The sequence below is a fragment of the Nannospalax galili genome, unplaced genomic scaffold, assembly GCF_000622305.1.
Source record: "Nannospalax galili isolate Female #2095 unplaced genomic scaffold, S.galili_v1.0 scaffold511, whole genome shotgun sequence".
Classification (NCBI taxonomy): Eukaryota; Metazoa; Chordata; class Mammalia; order Rodentia; family Spalacidae; genus Nannospalax; species Nannospalax galili.
Window position 1 is genome coordinate 2,035,290 of NW_008331831.1, and position 18,775 is coordinate 2,054,064.

The 18,775-nt window shown below is 38.4% G+C and overlaps 1 protein-coding gene across 3 annotated transcripts in view; it reads right to left on the reverse strand.

Moving 5' to 3' along the window:
* The window catches only part of Rock1 (Rho associated coiled-coil containing protein kinase 1), a 155,306-nt gene that overhangs the window by 90,060 nt on the left and 46,471 nt on the right, over positions 1-18,775 (reverse strand). For all 3 annotated transcript variants that reach the window (XM_008826963.2, XM_017796569.2, XM_029560558.1), the window contains 4 exons: positions 8,688-8,788; positions 7,469-7,606; positions 2,612-2,787; positions 1,238-1,322 (listed from right to left, as the gene is read on the reverse strand). In XM_008826963.2, the coding sequence (XP_008825185.2) occupies positions 1,238-1,322; positions 2,612-2,787; positions 7,469-7,606; positions 8,688-8,788 (500 nt within the window). The remainder of the gene's footprint in view (positions 1-1,237; positions 1,323-2,611; positions 2,788-7,468; positions 7,607-8,687; positions 8,789-18,775) is intronic.

Sequence of the window (18,775 nt, forward strand, 5' to 3'; positions counted from 1 at the left end):
TTTTAATTTATTTTTATTTTATGTGTATGAGGTTATGTCTGCATGTGTGCAAGTGCAGTGCCTGTGGAGGAAAGAAGAGGGGTTCAGATGCCCTGTAACTGGAGTTACAGACAGTTGTTAGCTGCCATATGGGTGCTGTGATTCAAACCCAGGCCTCCTGCAAGAACAGCCAGTGCTCCGCTGAGCCACCTCTCCAGCCCCCGTAACAAAATTTAGAAGCCCACCAACTTAAACACATAGCTTAACCAAACATACACCTTAGATATACAATATAATCATATCATACCAATATACACAGCATACTATGCACACACTACTGTTTTCTGCTTTGTGATTTTTCTACTACTCCAATATAACTAATGCATATTAACTGCAGAGATCAAATCAATGCAAACAGATTGAAAGACTTTTATAACGAAACATTTTATAACATAAATATTGATTTATCTTTTTCCAAAGTATCTGATTTAACTATGCTTAAAACTGTCATGAAAATACACAAAAGCTGACTCTACAAATACAACACTGAGAAGCATGTCTGACAAAAAGCTTAGTAATGTTATGGGCAGCAAATATCTACACAATATGCATTTTAATGTCCTCCTCTAAAAGCATTTGTTTTACCTACTTGACTACTACAGCAGAATAACTAAATGCTGACAGAGCAGTTCTCATGCAGTGCTTCCTTTTTACCAACACACTTCCTTTTAAAATAAAAATACAGCTTTCTAACTATTCTTGGTAAATTAAAAAATACATAATCTCAACTAAAGGGAAAAAAGTGTCATATTTGCTCTTTCAGCTATATATAAAATTATGTAAACAGTGACTATGGGTATCTTTTAAGACTGGTATCTAAAATAAGCTACAAAATCTTCTACATGTTAAGACACTAAAATACTCATAAAACATTCCTGAAACACTTCTGAAATCCAATTTTTATGAAAGTCTAATTTTAAAACTTAGTGACATTTATGCCAATTCTATTTCTAGTTACTAGTAGTGCATACTATAGAGCTGTTATGGAGGATTTAGTAAATCTGGCAATCCACGTCTACCCTAAATAAAGAAGAAAATATAAATCTCTAACAAGTTACTAATACAATGCTGAAAGCATGCTATTTAGTACAACAAATATGGTCATGTCAACTCTGGGCAAGTCCAGATATGGTCAGTGGATTCTTACAGCACTTTCTAAAGTACTATCTTGAATTAGTAAAACTAAATTAGAATTGACCTTGTTCATCTTCATACAAGTACCAAAATCTGCTAACTTCAAATGTCCAGATTTATCCAGCAGCATGTTGTCAGGCTTCACATCTCTGAGGGAGGGAAACAAATAGGAGGATGGCTGAGATCAGACACTGCTAAAGGCATGAAGCAGTTTTTCAAGCGAAGCATCCTTATTCAATCTACATGGGGCAGCCTTTGACCTTTATATGCTTCTCATCCACATCAAGAAATGGAGCTGCATTAAGAAAACACCTTTATACATTTTCTTTTCTTAAAAGTAGAGTTTGATTCTTACAGTAGGAAAATCACTTGAGAAATTTGCCATAAATTATAACATGCAGACATAAAGATTAGCTGAACTATTTACAGTAAGTACATGAATATTTCCAGGCCAGAGTCTAATACACTTTCATTTTGCATCCCTGACAGGCAGCACAGCAATTACAAATAAGATTCAAGCAGTATTTTCAGAACAAATTAAATTATTATAACAAATATTTATTGACTGACTCACTATTTTAAAGAAAATTTGCACACAAAAATTTAAAATCCTAGGGGAGAGGGGCTCAAGAGGCCTCACCCCTTCCCTAAAGAGGTAATGGTAGTTAATGTTTGCTGGAGGAAGAAAGAGACATTTTCTTCAGTGATACTCACTAATAAGTTGGCTCTCACTCCTGAAAATAACCCCTCACCCACATTCCTGTAAGCGAATCTAATTAAACTCAGAGAAGGTTTTTTTTTTAAAAAAAAAAAAAGACATGAGGGGCTAGAGAGATGGCTCAGCGGTTAAGAGCACTGACTGCTCTTGCAGAGGACCTGGGTTCGATTCCCAGCACCCACATGGCAGCTATGGACCATCCTTAACTCCAGTTCCAGGGGAATTGAAGCCCTCTTCTGACCTCCGCAGCATCACACAACACGGGTACACTCACATGCAAGCAATACACTCATACACATAATAAATAAATATTTAAAAAAAAACATGAAGTAGAAGGGGACTGCTTGAGCAGAGGAAAAGGATCAGTGGGAGGGGATAAGGGGCGGTCATGGGCAGTGAATATAATCCAAGTACATCATAGACATGTATGAAGACAGAATGACGCTATTATTAAAGAACCAAAGTAGTAGCATACACTTTTGGGAAGCAGTTTACATGTTTTACTTTTCAAAATACCACAGAAAGGCTATACAATTACACTAAGGTTATTAAAGACTATATCAAAGTAAATGTTAAAACTAGAATTCAAAAATGTCACTTGTGTCATTGAGGAAGTGACTGGGTAGATTCAGAGTAGGAAATATTAATCAAATGATGTTTTAAGTTCTTTTTTGCTACTCCTTGTAAAAAGTATGGAATTTAAAGCATTTTTATCTTTACCTATGAATAAAACCCATGGAATGGATTGCATCCAATGCAAGAACTACTTCTGCAGTATAGAACCGTGCCCATTTCTCAGGCACGTCATAGTTACTCATCAAATTCACAAGGTCTCCACCTGGCATGTATTCCATCACCATGTAGAGGTATCGGTCATCCTGGAATGCATAAAAAAGCTGCACAAATAGAAAAAAGCACTGGAATTAACTAAGAAACACTTTTTTCAGATAAAAGCTGCCAAAAATACTAACATACGAAGTAATTAAAATGGTCAGGCTATTTTTTTTTTTTTTTGAAAAGCAACATGAGGATGAAAGGGTTTATTATGTCTTACTGGTTACAGTTTGTCATTGAAGGAGTCCTGGGCAGGAACTCAAGGATGGAGCTTGAAGCAAAAACTCATAGGGAAGTAGCCCCCATGTGGTGATGAGGTTTTCACATTTGGCGTCTTGGAAGGTGTTATCCACCCATGGAGGACATCTCCATTCACACTCTTTAAATTTTTTCCTTCCTCATTTTTTATTAATTATTTGAAAATTTCAAACTATGTATTTTAATCATATTGACCCTCATCTGACCCAACTCCTCACAAATCCAACCTCCCCATTCCTCACCCACTCAAATTTGTGTCCTTATTTTTCTTAAACCCATAGTAAAATTTGTATTCCCAAGTACTTTCGAGTGTATGGCCATCCAGTGGCGTATGATTTACCTATCAGGGGCCACAACCTTAGAGAAACCAGACCCTTCCTTTTCCAGTAGCTCTCATTTCCAAGAGCTTCTCATCTAGGAGTGGATTTCATCACCCCACTCCCCACAAGGATCAGAGATCATCTTGAAAGAAGGAATACACTGGAAGAGTGTAAACACCAGAGGAACTGGATTACTTCAGCAAAATAATGTTGTCAGGACACAACAGGGCAGTTACACATATGAACTCACAGAGGCTGTGATAGCATGCTCAACACTTGAACAAACTCAAGTCAGACAAAATGGCAGCATGGAGTCAGGCTATTTTTTTAAAGGTGCACATAAACGTTATAAAGATCTCTATAAATGCAAAGAACCATAAAGTTTTTTATTTCTAATCACTTATTTTGATTAGAGTAAGTGGGGTCTCACCATAGAGCCCTTACTAGCCTGGAACTTGCTATGCAGACCAGGCTGGCCTCAAACTCACAGAGATCTGTCTGCCTCTGCCTCCTGGGTATTGGGACTAAAGGCCTGCATCACCACACTCAACCTGTAAATAAGGCAATTATTTTGTTGTTGTTGGTGGTGTTTGACATGTAGCACAGGCTGGTTTTGAACTCAAAGCAGTCCTTTCACCTCAGCTTCCAGAGTGCTGGGACTGCACATGTGCAATCATCACACGTGGGTTTGAAATTTTTTAAACACTTACTTCATTATTTTTAACTATTCTTTGTGTGTGGATTTCTGCTCATGAGTGCTGCCCAATAAGGCTAGAAGCTTCAGATCCGTGAAGCTACAGAAAGTTGTGAGCCACTGTATGTGGGTGCTGGGAACCAACTCACCTGGATCCTCTGTAAGAGCAAGACATACTTTTAACTGCTGAGCCATCTCTTCCTCACCCTGAAATCTTTTATACTGAGAATTTACTTACTACAGTTTCCATAAAGAATACACAACTCTCCTGAGCAAAGAAATAATTGTGCTTCTAATTTGATGTGCTTATTAGTGGGTTTACTGTTAAATTTAATATTAACATCAGAATTTCAAGTCTTTGATAAACTGGGCTATAGCTTCAGCTGTTACTTATCAGCTGCCTGGTTCAGGCGATTTGTTTAACTACTCCAAATTTCTAAGACTATATAATCCCTTCCATAAGAATATGAGGAATTAAATCTTTTTTGACTTTGATACCTGCTATTCAATCAGCAACTGGATGCCTGGCAGTTGGCAAGAGCTTAATAAGCTTTTAATGAACAAAATTATAATCTCTAACTTGGAGGTACACTTAATAGTAACTGTCTTTCTGGATCATAGGAAGACCAAAACCCACTACTGAGGAACTGTCAAGGATATCAGGCATAAACATATTGTGTGGCCAGAGTAGAAATAGAAAAGAGAGCAAACTTCCAAAACACACATTAAGTATGAAACTAAAAACAAGCCCTATGGAAAATAATACCTAATTTATCTAGTTGTCTTAGAACCTTTATGTTTCTTTTTTCAATAGTGTTTACTAATTTTAGATTTATTTTGATTATTTTTATATAATTTATTGAGAGTTTCATGCAGGCATATAAGCATATAAGGTGTTTTGATCAAATCCATGCCCACTCCCTCCCCTCCAACTCCTCCCACATCTACCCATCATTTTTTTCTGATAACTTCATGTACTCTTTCTTCTTTTTTTATTTTTAAATGGGGCTTTTTACTACTCTAACATTCCCCCCTCTGAAGAGGCAGCTCTAAAATCTTTAAAGGATTGGATAAGCGCTCTTAAATACTTTCGACATTTTTGGCCTTTGGAATGGAGTATGTTGTTAAGAGGCCCAAGGACATTTTGACTTTTAGCCAAGAAACTGGCTACTTTTCTCTGGGGTCTTTTTACACTGTCTAGCCAATTCCTACCTCCTATTCTTATCACTCCATCCTCTGAAGAGGTTACACCCAGGTTGCAGACAGGGAATCAGGACACAGACCACTCTGGCTTCTTCCATGCTGAACAGGGACGCAGGGTGAGGCAACTGGAGTACCCCTTCAGTGGATCTATCTAAAAGACTCCCAAACTGCACAACTCTTATCACCACGTATTTTGATTATTTTTGTTGTTGTATATGTTGTATGTGTTGTGTGTGTGAAGGCCAGAATGGGATCCTGGGTGCCTTCTCTATCCCTCTCTGTCTTATTGCCTTAAGACAGGGTCTCTCACTGAACTAGAAGCTTGGCTGGTTGTGCTAGGCTGGTAGCCAGCAAGCTTTCAAGATCAGCCTGTCTGTCCTGCAATGCTGGGGTTACAGACACACATAGCCATGCCCAGCATTTTATGTGGGTGCTGGGGATTTAAACTTAGGTCTTCATACTTGCAAAATAAGAACTCTTACCTACTGAGCCATCTCTCCATTCCCACTTATTGTAATTTAAAAACCAAACTGGGGTATAGAGAGAGATGGTTCAGTCAGTAAAGCACTTGTCCTGCAACCTCAAGAACTGGAATTCAATGCCCAGAACCCACATAAAAATGGTGACACTGACTTGAAATCCCAGCACCATTAAGCAGAGAGGAGACCTAGGAATTGTTGGCCAGCCAGTCCAGCTTAACTGGGGAGCTCCAGGCCAATGAGAGATCCTGTCTCAAACAAACTTGGACAAAAGACACCTGAAGTTTTCCTCTGACCTCCACACAAGCACATATGTGTACCCGAGTACATGCACACACATCCTATACCACATACATGCATTTGAAAAAAAACAAAACAAAACAAAACAAGAGAAAAATGAAGTAGCATTTGATTGACTACTCCAGGTCATAATGTACAACTTCTCACTTGAACTCCATAATTAAAGAAGCTCTGTTATTTTGATAGCAGTTTACCCTATTTACATATAATGTATTAAAACTACTCTAGAGTGTTTGAATTGTAATATTTTGTGTGTGTATGAGTGTACTGCTTGCATGTATGTCAGTGTACCCATGTTGTGCAATGCCCTCGGAGTTCAGAAGACAGCATCAGATCCCTGGAACTGGAATAACAGATGGTTGTGAGCCACCACGTGGGTGCTGGAAATCGAACTGGGTCCTCTGCAAGAGCAGTTAGTGCTCCTAACCGCTGAGCCATCTCTCCAGTCCTTGAACCGCAAATTTAAGAATTATGTCATATATATTTTAATCCTCTAATACAAAACATCCATTTATCAGGGGTTATCGACCAAAGGCAACAACGTGCCCATCCCTCCCCCCACATTACTGCCATCAAGGGATATTCAACAATATCTAAATTTATCTGGTTGTTATAATTGGTGGAATGAGGAAGAGCTGCCACTGCTGCCCAAGTACTGGGATTACAAGAGCACAACATTCTAGTGTACATTTCTAGAAACTGAAAACTTGAAGCAAGGGTTGGTGAGATGGCACAGCAACTAAGAAAGAGTGTGTACTGTTCTTGCAGAGAACCTGAGTTTGGTTCCCAGCACCCGTATCTGGTGGCTCACAACCACCTGTAACTCCAGCTTCCTGGGAATCCAATACTTCTGGCCTCCATGGGCACCCGCACTCATGTGCACAAACTCACATACAGACATGTAATTAAAAATTAAATAAATCGAATTTTTTTCATTAAAAAAAGACCTTAGGGGCTGGAGAGATGGTTCAGAGGTTAAGAGCACTAATTGCTCTTGCAGAGGACCCAGGTTTGATTCCCAGCATCCACATGGCGGCTATGAACCATCCTTAACTCCAGTTCCAGGGGAATCTGACCTCCATCCGACCTTAAAGCTAAGGCAGTGATGTTTGTTAACCTAGTTTTTAAACGTAATCCCTGCTCATTGCTCCATTCTTTTACTTCAATAAGTAAAAGACAGGTGTCGAAGACTAGGCAGTTGGAAAGTATGAGAACCTCATGTTTGTAGTTCAATACTAATCTATTCAAAGTTAAGGTATATACTTTCCTTAAATCAAAAGAGATTAAATTCTGCAAAAAACATATAATTATTTTGTTTTGGCTTTTCTAAAGATGATTCAACAAGATTAAAATTTGATTTTAAAAATTAATATATTAGGCTATTTAGTAACTGACAGAAAGTTATCACTGTTCTAACAATAAACCAAATTACTCAGATACATTTGTTGCAAATTAGTACGGCAATAATGAAATAGTAGCAAAATCATACCTGAACAACCCAAGGACTGTTGGCAAAAGCCATGATGTCTCTTTCTTCCCAGAAAAAAGCAGAATCAGATCTCTTAATCATTTCAAATTTGCTAAGAAGCTTCATAGCATATACCTTTCTGGTAGATTTATGCCTTACCTTTAAAATTGAAAAAAAAAAAATTAGAGCTCAGTGTTTCATTCAACAATACATGGCTTTAATACTTATTAAATAGTGTACTTTTTCAGTTATTTTAGTTTTTTTTTTCTTCTGTTTAATTATCCAATTAGCTAGTGCCAGTGTTTTAATTACAGAAAGTAATGTTAATGAAACAACACATAAGTTGGGCATAGTGGTGCACACCTTTAATCATAGCACTTGGGAGGCTGAGGCAGGCAGATCTCTGTGAGTTCCAAGCCACCCTGGTCTACATAGTGAGTTCCAGGCCAGTTGGGGCTTATGCCAGATAGCTTTAGTGTCAACTTGACACACCTGAGTTGAGGAAGCCTCAATTGGGGAATTTCCTCTATTGGACTGGCCTGTGGCCATGTCTGAGGGGCATCTTCTTGATGAGTGATGTGGGAGGGCCCAGCCCACTGTAGGTGGTGCCATCCCTGGGCAGGTGGGCCTATGTTGCATAAAAAAGGCTGAGCAGGGGCCAGGGGAGCAAACCAGTAAGCAGCGTTCCTCCATGGCCTGTGTTCCAGCTCTTGACGCCAGGTTCCTGCCCTGAGTTCCTACCTTGGGCTCCCTGATGAACTGTGACCTGGGAGATGTAAGCTGAATAAACCCTTTCCTCCCCAAGTCGGAAGTGGGCAGAGTATTTTGTCACAGCAATGAAGAAACAAACCAGGACAGGGCTACAGGGAGACCTTGTCTCAAAAAGACCAAAAAAAAAAGGTAAAAGGAAACAATAAATAAATTCTTCTGCTGTCTGTACTATAGCATATTCAGCCCATTTATAAAACTCACTATTCCATGGCATGCTACGTAGTCTAATATTAGGAGCAAAGATTCCTTCTGTGAAACATGAATGCTTACCCATAGATGCTTGGGGAATAATCCCACTACTGCTGGATTTGCATTTTCAAACCCTTAGGCAAAAATGTTAGAGCCATTTAAATAAAAGTTTTATAAAAAAAAAAAAAACACAATTATTTCCCCAAATAATATATGGCAAACATGGAAAAAATTTTTGATTTAAAAAGTTGTTTTTATAAATCTCAATAAAACAACTTACCAACTGTACTTCTCCAAATGCACCTCTACCAATCACTTTCACTACTTCATAGTCTTCAGCTTTCATTCGTAAATCTCTAATTTTATTTATTGTGTCTTTATCTGTATGAAAAACAATTTTGTCATTAAAACATTATTATGAACACTACTTATTTTACTAGCAAATTATTGGTTTTATTATAATGGAAAAAACCATTATAAATTAGTGCTGGGATACAGCTTAGTGGCAAAGTGCTTGCTTCATAAGGCCCTGGGTTCAAGTCCCAACACACCACCCTTCAAATAATTGATATAGTGAACCCTGAAGTTATAAAAAAAAGAGAAAGGTTTCAGTATTACATTAAAGGTTTTTATAAAAATCTGACTTAATGTAAAGTTTTAAGCACAGATATTGCCTTTTTTTTTTTTTTTTTTTTTTTTTTTTGAGAAAGGTCTCATGCATCCAAGGCTGGCTTCAAATTTGTTAAACAGTTGAGGGTGACCTTGAATTTCTGATCTTCCTACCTCTATTTCCCAAGTTCTGTGTTACAAGATTGATTTATGTGGTGCTAGAGGTTGAACCCAGGGCTTGGAGGATTCGAGGAAAGTATTCTACCACTGATGATCCTTTTAATAAGATACAATTTAGGGGCTAGAGAGATGGCCCAGTGGTTAAGAGCACTGGCTACTCTTGCAGAGAACCTTAGCTTGGTTCCCAGCATCCATATGGTGGCTAATAATTGTTATCCTTAAATCCAGTTCCAGGGGATCTGACACCTTCTTCTGGCCTCAGTGGGCACTACATGCATGTTATGCACTTACATACACATAGGATACTCATACATATAAGATAAAAATAAATAACCCCCCAATTTTTTTAAAGACACAAATGTGCTAAGAATCAAAATTAAATTTCCAGCTGGTAATCTTTATATTTATAGCATTAATTTGAAATGAGACTTAAAACATGCAGTGGAAATCACTGTGATTATTCATATGAACCTATCATGCTACATACAACAGTACACAAAGTCTCTGGTCATAGATTAAAATAGGGCTATTTTAACCCACATGGGTCAACAGTGGGATGAGATTACATGGAAAGCTTCACATTTCAGCATTGTGCATACACACACACACACATACACACACACACACACACACACAGAGTTATTAAACTGAAGTTCTAGTTCCCAGTAAAAGTAGCTGTAATATTGTCTTTCTGTTAAAATATACATTCAAAGTCAAGTATTTATGTACATTATGACCAATGGATACATGCAATAAAAACGTTTTGATGAGAGATTAAATTTAATAAATTTATAGCTCATATATCTACTGAAAGATGCACTACAAAGACACAGACAATAATCATCAATTCACTACTCACATTTGTGCCTAGTACCCATCAGGTACTAAAATAATCAATGGAGACATGTAAGGGTAATTAATAAAAGAGTTACTAAGTCCAAATCTAGCAGAAACATAAACAGTGAAGGCCTAATTCAAAGCAATGTAATAAAGGAGATAAGCAGAGTTTTTGAAGCACTGCAGTGGATACCTAATTAAAGCCTGCCTTGGAGGGTCCTAGAGATGATGACACCTGAAACATGTCTAAAATGAAGAGTAGCTGTTGGCCAGGTGAGAAAGCATGAAGAGAGAATATTCCAGGCAGATGGGCAATATAAGCAAATCACAGTGGAACTGTACACAGGTTCTCTGCTGCCAGACTATCAAGTTTATGTTTAGGCGCAGAAGAGGCCAGGAAGCCCCAATCTGGTTAAGGAGTCTCAAAACTTTACTCATAAGCCAGTAATTAGGAAAAAAAAAATTCAGACTAAAGGTTTAGGCAGCTCAATATATTAAAAAAAAAAAAAATCAAAGAAACTGTTCTGCTCTGGGGCAATGAGGTGTTTAGGACAGGGGCTAAATAATGCAGCCTCATCTACTTTACATTTGCCCATAATGGAGTCATTAGGTAACCTGTGGACTCTGCTGGAAAACTGAGAAGAATTTAAAAACCACTAGCATGGGTTGGAAGTCATGAGGAGACTAAGGAAAATAAACATAATACACAGCTAAATCACTCTGGTGAATATGTAAAAGATAAATTCAGTAAGGGCAAGACTGGAGGCGGTGAGAATTTTAAGAGCACTGTAATATTTCAAATGAGAAGAAAATCTTAACTTGGAATACTGAGTTATATAACGGCCTGTGGCATTTAAGAGGATTCAAAAGATCTTTCTGGTGCAATGATTTTAGTTTGTCCTAATACAGGCTTACATGCTACCAGTGTAAATGCCTGTTATTTGATGACTTTCAATCACATTCAGTTTCTATGGCTCTAGTTTTCTTATATCATTTCACCAAGGTTCAACCTAGAACTAATCAAAGACTAACCAGTACACTTTAGTTTCCCAAACACTCAGGACTTATTTACATCCATCATATCCCAGGATTTAACACTGAACCCACCCCTTGGCGCAAAGATGCTATTTATGGCTCTTTTGAAGTAGAAAACTGCGTATACCAGAAGATGCTTTCCAAGCCTATCTTAAATGACTGGACCTTACTAGATCTGTAAACTCCATACATGGGAAACCTGGGCTGGGTCTTAGCTAAAATCTCTGCAACAGTCAAGAAACATCCAATATGACAGTCCCATTTACTTTATTTGGCATGACTTCCTAATAAGTAAGGAGGACCATTAAGGATTAGACATCACAGTGATTTTCCCCCCAACATCGTATCATAGTACCATTAAGAAAAAGTGAGAGGATGAATTGGGGGCTTATAAAATAGACAAATTTGCCGGACGTGGTGGTGCACGCCTTTGATCCTAGCACTAGGGAGGCAGAGGCAGGCAGATCTCTGTGAGTTCAAGGCCAGCCTGGTCTACATAGTGAGTTCCAGGACAGCTGGGGCTACAGAGAGACCCTTTCTCAAAAAGATCAATCAATCAATCAATCATTCAATTAGACAAACTTATTAGTAACCAGATAGGAGGATAATTAAGGATACTATATGTAGGACACACTGTATGCATTAACTCGGAATCTACTCTGTAGTAGGTAATATTCTAAAAGCTGGGACAAACAGGATTGAGGAGGTCATATTCTAGAGGAAAGAGAAATAATTAGTATGCAATTATGTTCATTTAATTTCACAATATAGTAATATATAATATAAAGAAAATAGGACCAAGCTTTCCAGAGCTGACATGGGCAAAAGATAACTACAGACTAATTGTTCAGTCACTTCAAACTATGTATAGATACCTCAAATATATAGAAAGAAAGTTGAACATAGTAGTGCATGCCCATAATCCCAGTACTGAAAGGCTGAGGCAGGAAAGTCAAGAATTTGAGGCCAACCTGCACTATATAACAAGAGCCTCAAATGATCACAATGGAGGGAGGGAGGGAGGGAGGGAGGGAGGGAAGGAGGGAACAAAGGAAAGCAGTCCTTTTGATTATTTTTATTTTATGTGTATGCATGTATTGCCTGCAAAGAGAGACGTGCACCCTTGTGCAATGCCCGTGGAGGTCAGAAGAGGCTGTCGGATCCCCTGAGACTGGAGTTACGGACAGTTGTCAGCTGCCGTGTGGGTGCTGGGATTCGAACCTGGGTCTTCTGCAAGAACCACCAGTGTTCTTAACTGCTGAGCCATCTCCCTAGCCCCTTATCTAAAATTCTTTAATCAACTATTCTTGTCAAAACATCTAATGGTCTTTTGGGGTAGATGGCAGGCAGGAAATGCACCCAGGGCCTTGTGCATGCTAGGCAAGCAATCTATCTCAAGGCTAACAGTGTTAAGCAAGTGTTTCTCTTTGTACATATTTATTTGGCTGCTGTAATCACATACCATCAGTGAACAACTTTCTCACTTTGACTAACAAATAAGACACCAGTAAACTTATGTAAGATCATAGCCTCAATTCCTTTCCATTTCTGTGCAAAGATGAGAATATACAAGCATGTGTGTGTATGTGTGTGCGCGCACACGCGTGCGCACGCAAAACTACTGCTGTCCTGGGCTGGGAATAGTATTAGTGTTCAGTCTGACAATGTTACTGTACACTGTATTCTTTTAGCACAGCTATCTTGTCATTGCATAATAAACAATGTTTTGCCATCTAACTTGATAAAGTAATCCATATCTCACTATGCCTCAAGAGAACATTTCAAATACATTTTTTCTTCTTTTTGAACATAATGGGTATGTACTGATAACAACAACAAAAATGAAACATAATACAAATGACACTTGAAAAACAAACTGTAACTACATCAGTCTGATGCTGTGCAGCAGTATCAAGCAATGAGAAGACCATGTATGGCCTGTGTTTCAACTACTCGAGGAGGAACTGTAGCACAAAAGCTGCCATCAATGAGGCATTAAAAACTGAGCACAACAGTGTCCCAATAAAACTTTTATTAGCAAACACTGAAATCTGAATTTCATATAACTTATCATGATATACTCTAATTTTTCCAATTATTAAAATGTAAAAACCAGGGCTGGAGAGATGGCTCAGGAGTTAAGAGCACTGGCTGTTCTTGCAGAAAACCCGGGTTCAAATGCCAGCACTCACATGGCGGCAAACCACCATTCCTAACTCTAGTTCCAGGGGATCTGACACACTCTTCTGTCCTCCGTGGGTATTGCAGAACACAGGTGCACTTACACACATGCAGGCAATACACTCATGCAGGCAATACACATATGCAGGCAATATACTCACATACATAAAAATAAATTTTTTTTGAAAATGTAAAAACCATTCTTAGCTTAAGCTTTACTAAGTATGCCAACTCCTGATTTAATGAAACATGGTTCTTGTCTGAGGTCACTCATTTCAGAGCTCTCAAGTGATGACCTTTCCTCCCACCTTAGATTACTGGTTATAGAAGTGGAACAGAGTCTGCTGTCATCTCCACATCCCATTCCTAAATCCCTCATTGTGGCTGTAAATCTACTGACTCTCAGGTTATCACATCTCACTATTATGCAGTTTTTTGGTTTACTGATCACTCTGATAGTCTCTTGTTGGAACTAAAGGAGTGCGCCAATATGCAAAGCTTTATTTTTGTGTATAGTGCCACTCAAGAAATCCTAAAATGAATTGAATGAAGGGCAAATATCCCAAGTAACAGCAAATGTAGCCTTTCTGGCCATAATCACACTCAGAATAGAATAACTTTAATTACTTCTCCATCAATTATTATTGTCAGAAAAGCAAGCAAAAGTTTCCATTGCTCTGCAAGCTTTCATAAAGATAGCAGCTATACTGTGTCTACCAGAGCTTACTGTGCTACATTTATAATCTACATGAAAAAGCCGTATTGTACACTACCATAAAATGATATTTCTGGCTATCTTTTCTAATAAGAAAAATGCTTTTACTCTCAGATGCGTGGATTTTCTTCATTTGGTGCTGTTTCTTCCTCCATAACTTTTTTTTTCATTTTTTTTGTATGACGTATTCATGTAGGTGTATACATGCCATAGGACATGTATGAAGGTCAGAGAACAACTTTGTAGAGTCACTTCTCTCCTTCCACCTTTATGTAAGTTTCAGGGATCCAGCTCAGGTGATCAGGTTTGCACAGCAAGCGCTTTACCAGCTAAGCCATTCTGCTGGTCATCTATAACATGTTTTGGGGAGGCAGGTGTAAGTATTCATGTGGGTGTACATGAGCATGGAGGCCAAAGGTGAGTATCAGGTTGTTTTCCTCTATAGCTCTTCACTTTATTTTCTGAGACAGAGTCTCTCACTGCATCTGGAGCTCACTGATTTGGCTAGGCTGGCTGATCAATGAGCTCCAGGGATTCTACTATTTCAATGCTCCCAGTACTGGGGTTATAGATACACATCACTGCACCCAGCTTTTTTCTTTTAATTTTTTGTTTTTATTTTATGTGTATGAGTATATTGCCTGCATGTGTGTAAGTGCACCCATGTCGTACAGTGCCCACGGAGGCCACAAGTGGGTGTCAGATCCCCTGGAACTGGAGTTATGGACAGTTTTTAGCTGCCAGGTGGGTGCTAAGAATTGAACCTGGGTCCTGTAAGAGCAATCCTTAACCACTGAGCTCTCTCTCCAGCCCCTACACGCAGCTTTTAAAAAAAAGTGCTGGGGGGATCTGAACAGAAGTCCTTGTACTTGCATAAGCAGGTGCTTTACCAACTGAACCATCTCCTCAGTCCAACCTCCATAACCTTTTTTAGACTAGTAAGATTTGTCTGAATCTGACATTTTCCCCTCCCTTCCTACAGAACCTTCTAAGACCTGGAACTCTATGTAGTTCAAGAGAGCCTCAAACTCATGATCCTCCTGCCACTGCTGCCCAAGTGTGCGGTTACAGGTGTGGACCACCACTTTTGGTCATAAACAAGCTTCTCAATTTGCAAATAATTATCAGCTTTGTATTGCAAATTCTCTGCAATATTCCTAATAGTTTATAATCGCATAGACATAACTATCACTTCCCTCTCCCTCTTCCCTCCTAATGTTCCCTACTCATTCCCAAATAGATCTTGTGTGTTTTCATTTAACAACTAGGAGTGTGATTCCTAGCTCATATGACTAAATCCATACACAACATTATAAGAAACTGTGAAACTACATAGACCAATGGAAGAGAGGATCCTAAAATAAATCCACACAGCAACAGCTCACCCAAGTTTTGACAAAATTGTCAAAAACATATACTAGAAAAAGGATAGTCTTTCAACAAGGCTGAGAAAACTGGCTCCACATGCAGAAAGAAATTACACCTGTATTTCTCACCCTCCACAAAAATCAATTCAAAATAGATCAAAGACCTTAATATAAAACCCGAAATGCTGAAACTGCCAGAGGAAAACACAGAAGGAATACTTCAAAACACAGACATAGATAAGAACTTTCTGAAAAGAACTCTAATAGTATAGAAAATAAGCCCAAGAACTGACAGATGGAGTTATATAAATTAAATAGATTGTGTGCAGCAAAGGAAACTATCGGCAGGGTGAACAGCCTATAGCATAAGATACCTTTGCCAACTATATCTCAGACAGGTTTAATACCTAGAAGATACAAAGAAATATAAAAATTAAGCAACAAAAAGCTTCAAATCAATAAACGGACTAATGACTGAACAGACAATTCTCAAAAGAAAGAAATGATCAATAATATTTGTTTTGATCTCTTTGAAACAGGGTCTCCCTGTAATCCCAGCTGGCCTGGAACTCACTATGGAGACCAGGTTGGCCTTGAACTCAAGAGTTCTGTCTCTGCCTCCTGAATGCTGAGACTAAAGGTGTGCAACACCACACCTGGCCTAATAAATATTTCTTAAAGTGTTTAACAACCTTTGTCATCTAGGAAATGCAAATTAAAACTACTTTGTGATTCGATCTTACTCTAGTCAAAATGGCTAATATCAAGAAAACAAGAGATGGGGACTGGAGAGATGGCTCAGTGGTTAAGAGCACTGGCTGCTCTTGCAGAGGACTCACATTTGATTCCCAGCACCCACATGGCGGCTAACAACCATCTGTAATTCCAGTTCCTGGGGAATCCGACACTCTCTTCTGACCTCTGTAGGCATTGCACAACAGAGGTGTACTTATATACATGCAGGCCAATACACTCAGACATGTAAAATAAAATAAAAGAAAGAAAACAAGAGACAATGTTGGTGAGAATGTGGGTAAGAGGAACCCTTATTCATTCTGGTAGGAGTATAAGCCAGTGTAGACAACATGGAAATCAATACAGATGTTCCTCAAAAAAAGTAAAATAAAAAAAGGAAGATATAACCCAGTTCCATCATTCCTGAATCTCTAGGTCCTACCACAGACTTACTTGCATTCATGTTCATTGCTTTACTATTGACAATAGGAAATGGAACCAGTCTAGATATCCATCAACAGATGAATGGATTAAAAAAATGTGATACACATACCCAATGGAATTCAGTCATAAAGAAAAATGAAGCCATGACATTTGCAGAAAAATGGACAGAACTGGGTATTTTAAGCAAAGTAATCCAGACTGAGAAAGACAATACCACAGTTCTTTCCTCATATTCTAAATTTTAATTTTTATTTATGTGTACATATATATGTGTGGGTATAGGTCATAATGCTAAAAAAAAAAAGGACCACTACAGAGGAATGCTTAAAGGGTGGTATGTGTAGAGGTGGAGGTCTAATAAAATACACATGAGGGAGAGATGATTCAGTGGGTAAAGGTGTTTGCTACCAAGCCTGATGATGCCAGGACTGCCAATCCTGATGACCACAGGACCCAAGTGGTGGAAAGAACCAACTCTGACATGCTATCCTCCGGCCTCAACATATATGCCATGGTACACTGTAATGGGCCCTCCCTGACATAATGTAACAGAATACATGTGACATCAAAACGGAATAGGGACTACAGGAAGAAGAGGACTATTAGGACGAGAGCAGGGCATAAGAGGGGACTAGACAGTGCCTCCACTGTCAGGAACAAAGTAGTAGAATGCCATGATGAACTCCATTATTTTGTATGCTAAGTTTAAAATAGGAAACTGTCAAAAGCTATTTTTCTTTAAAAATTTTTTTAATTATTTTTATTTTATGTATATGAGTGTATTACCTGAATGTATGTAAGTGCATCCATGTCATGCAATGCCCTTGAAGTCAAAAGGTGTTGGATCTCCTGGAACCGGAGTTAGGACAGTGATTAGCTGACATATGGGCCCTGGGATTTGAACCTGCATCCTCTGCAAGAGCTAACAGTGCTTCTACTGAGCCATCTCTTCAGCCTGTCAAAACTATTTTTCAAAATGCCTTATTATTGATAAACCAATCGATCACATGTTAAAGATTTCGAGCTGCTCCAAATTCTCATGAATACTTCGTATCGGTTTTAAGATTGTAGCCACTGGAGTGGCTGTGTCATGGTATCCTACAGTGGTCATAACTTGCACCTTCCTACTGATAATCATGTTCAACAGGTTTTTTGTGTTTATTAGCCATATATGTATGTTTTATGGAAAACTGCCTATTCAATTTTTGCCTTTAAAAAAGGAGAATTATCTTCTGAGTGTTTAAGACATCTTTATATATTTATTCTAAGTACCTAAGCACCCGTCCTTTGTCAAATATATGATTTACTGCTACAGTCTTCTATTTTGTGGGGTTTCCTTTCAGTCTTGGTATGTCCTTTGAAGCACAAAAGGTTTTATTTTTGTTGATGCTCAATATACTTATTTTTCAATTGTCGCCTCTGCTTTTGTTATATAAGAAACAACTGTCTAAGATCCTGAAGATTTGTGTGTTTTATACAAAGCGATTATAATTTTAGCTCTTACAATTTAATTTTTTGTATACAGTATAAGAGTGCAACATCTCTTTTTTAAAAGCATACATGGATATCTAAATGTATGAGTACCAGTTGTTCAAAATGCTATTTCCTTCTTTCACAGTATAACTGTGTTTTTACAATCCTTCAGCAAACCTTTCTCTTTTTTTTCCTCGCTCTTCTCTACAGCATTTTGTTTTGTTTTTGAGTATAGGTAACTGAAGCTGGCAGGGTGCCTCATGCCAGATCATCTCTACATCTAAGCTAAACCCCCAGCTCTACTTTTCTTTTCCTTTTTTTTTTTTTTTTTTGGTCTTTTTGAGACAGGGTCTCCCTGTAGCCCCAGCTGTCCTGGAACTCACTATGTAGACCAGGCTAGCCTTGAACTCACAGAGATCCACCTACCTCTGCCTCCCAAGTGCTGGGGTTAAAGGCATGCACCACCCCACCCGGCTACTTTTCATTTTTAAAGTGTCTTCTGAAGAGGAAGTTTTTCATTTTTGATGAAGCTTATCATGTTTTAAAAATGGTTTGTTGGACTACACGGAGACCTTGTCTCAAAAAGACCAAAAAAAAAAAAGACAGTTTGTGGACCAACAAGATGGCTCAATGGATAAAGGTATTTGCCGCCAAGTGTGACAGCTTGAGTTGGATCCCTGGAACCCACATTGTAGTAGGAGAGAACGGGTTCTCACAAATTGTCTTCTGAACTCCACACATGTACCCAAACAACGCCAACCATAAGTAAGTAAATAAATAAATAAAAATTTA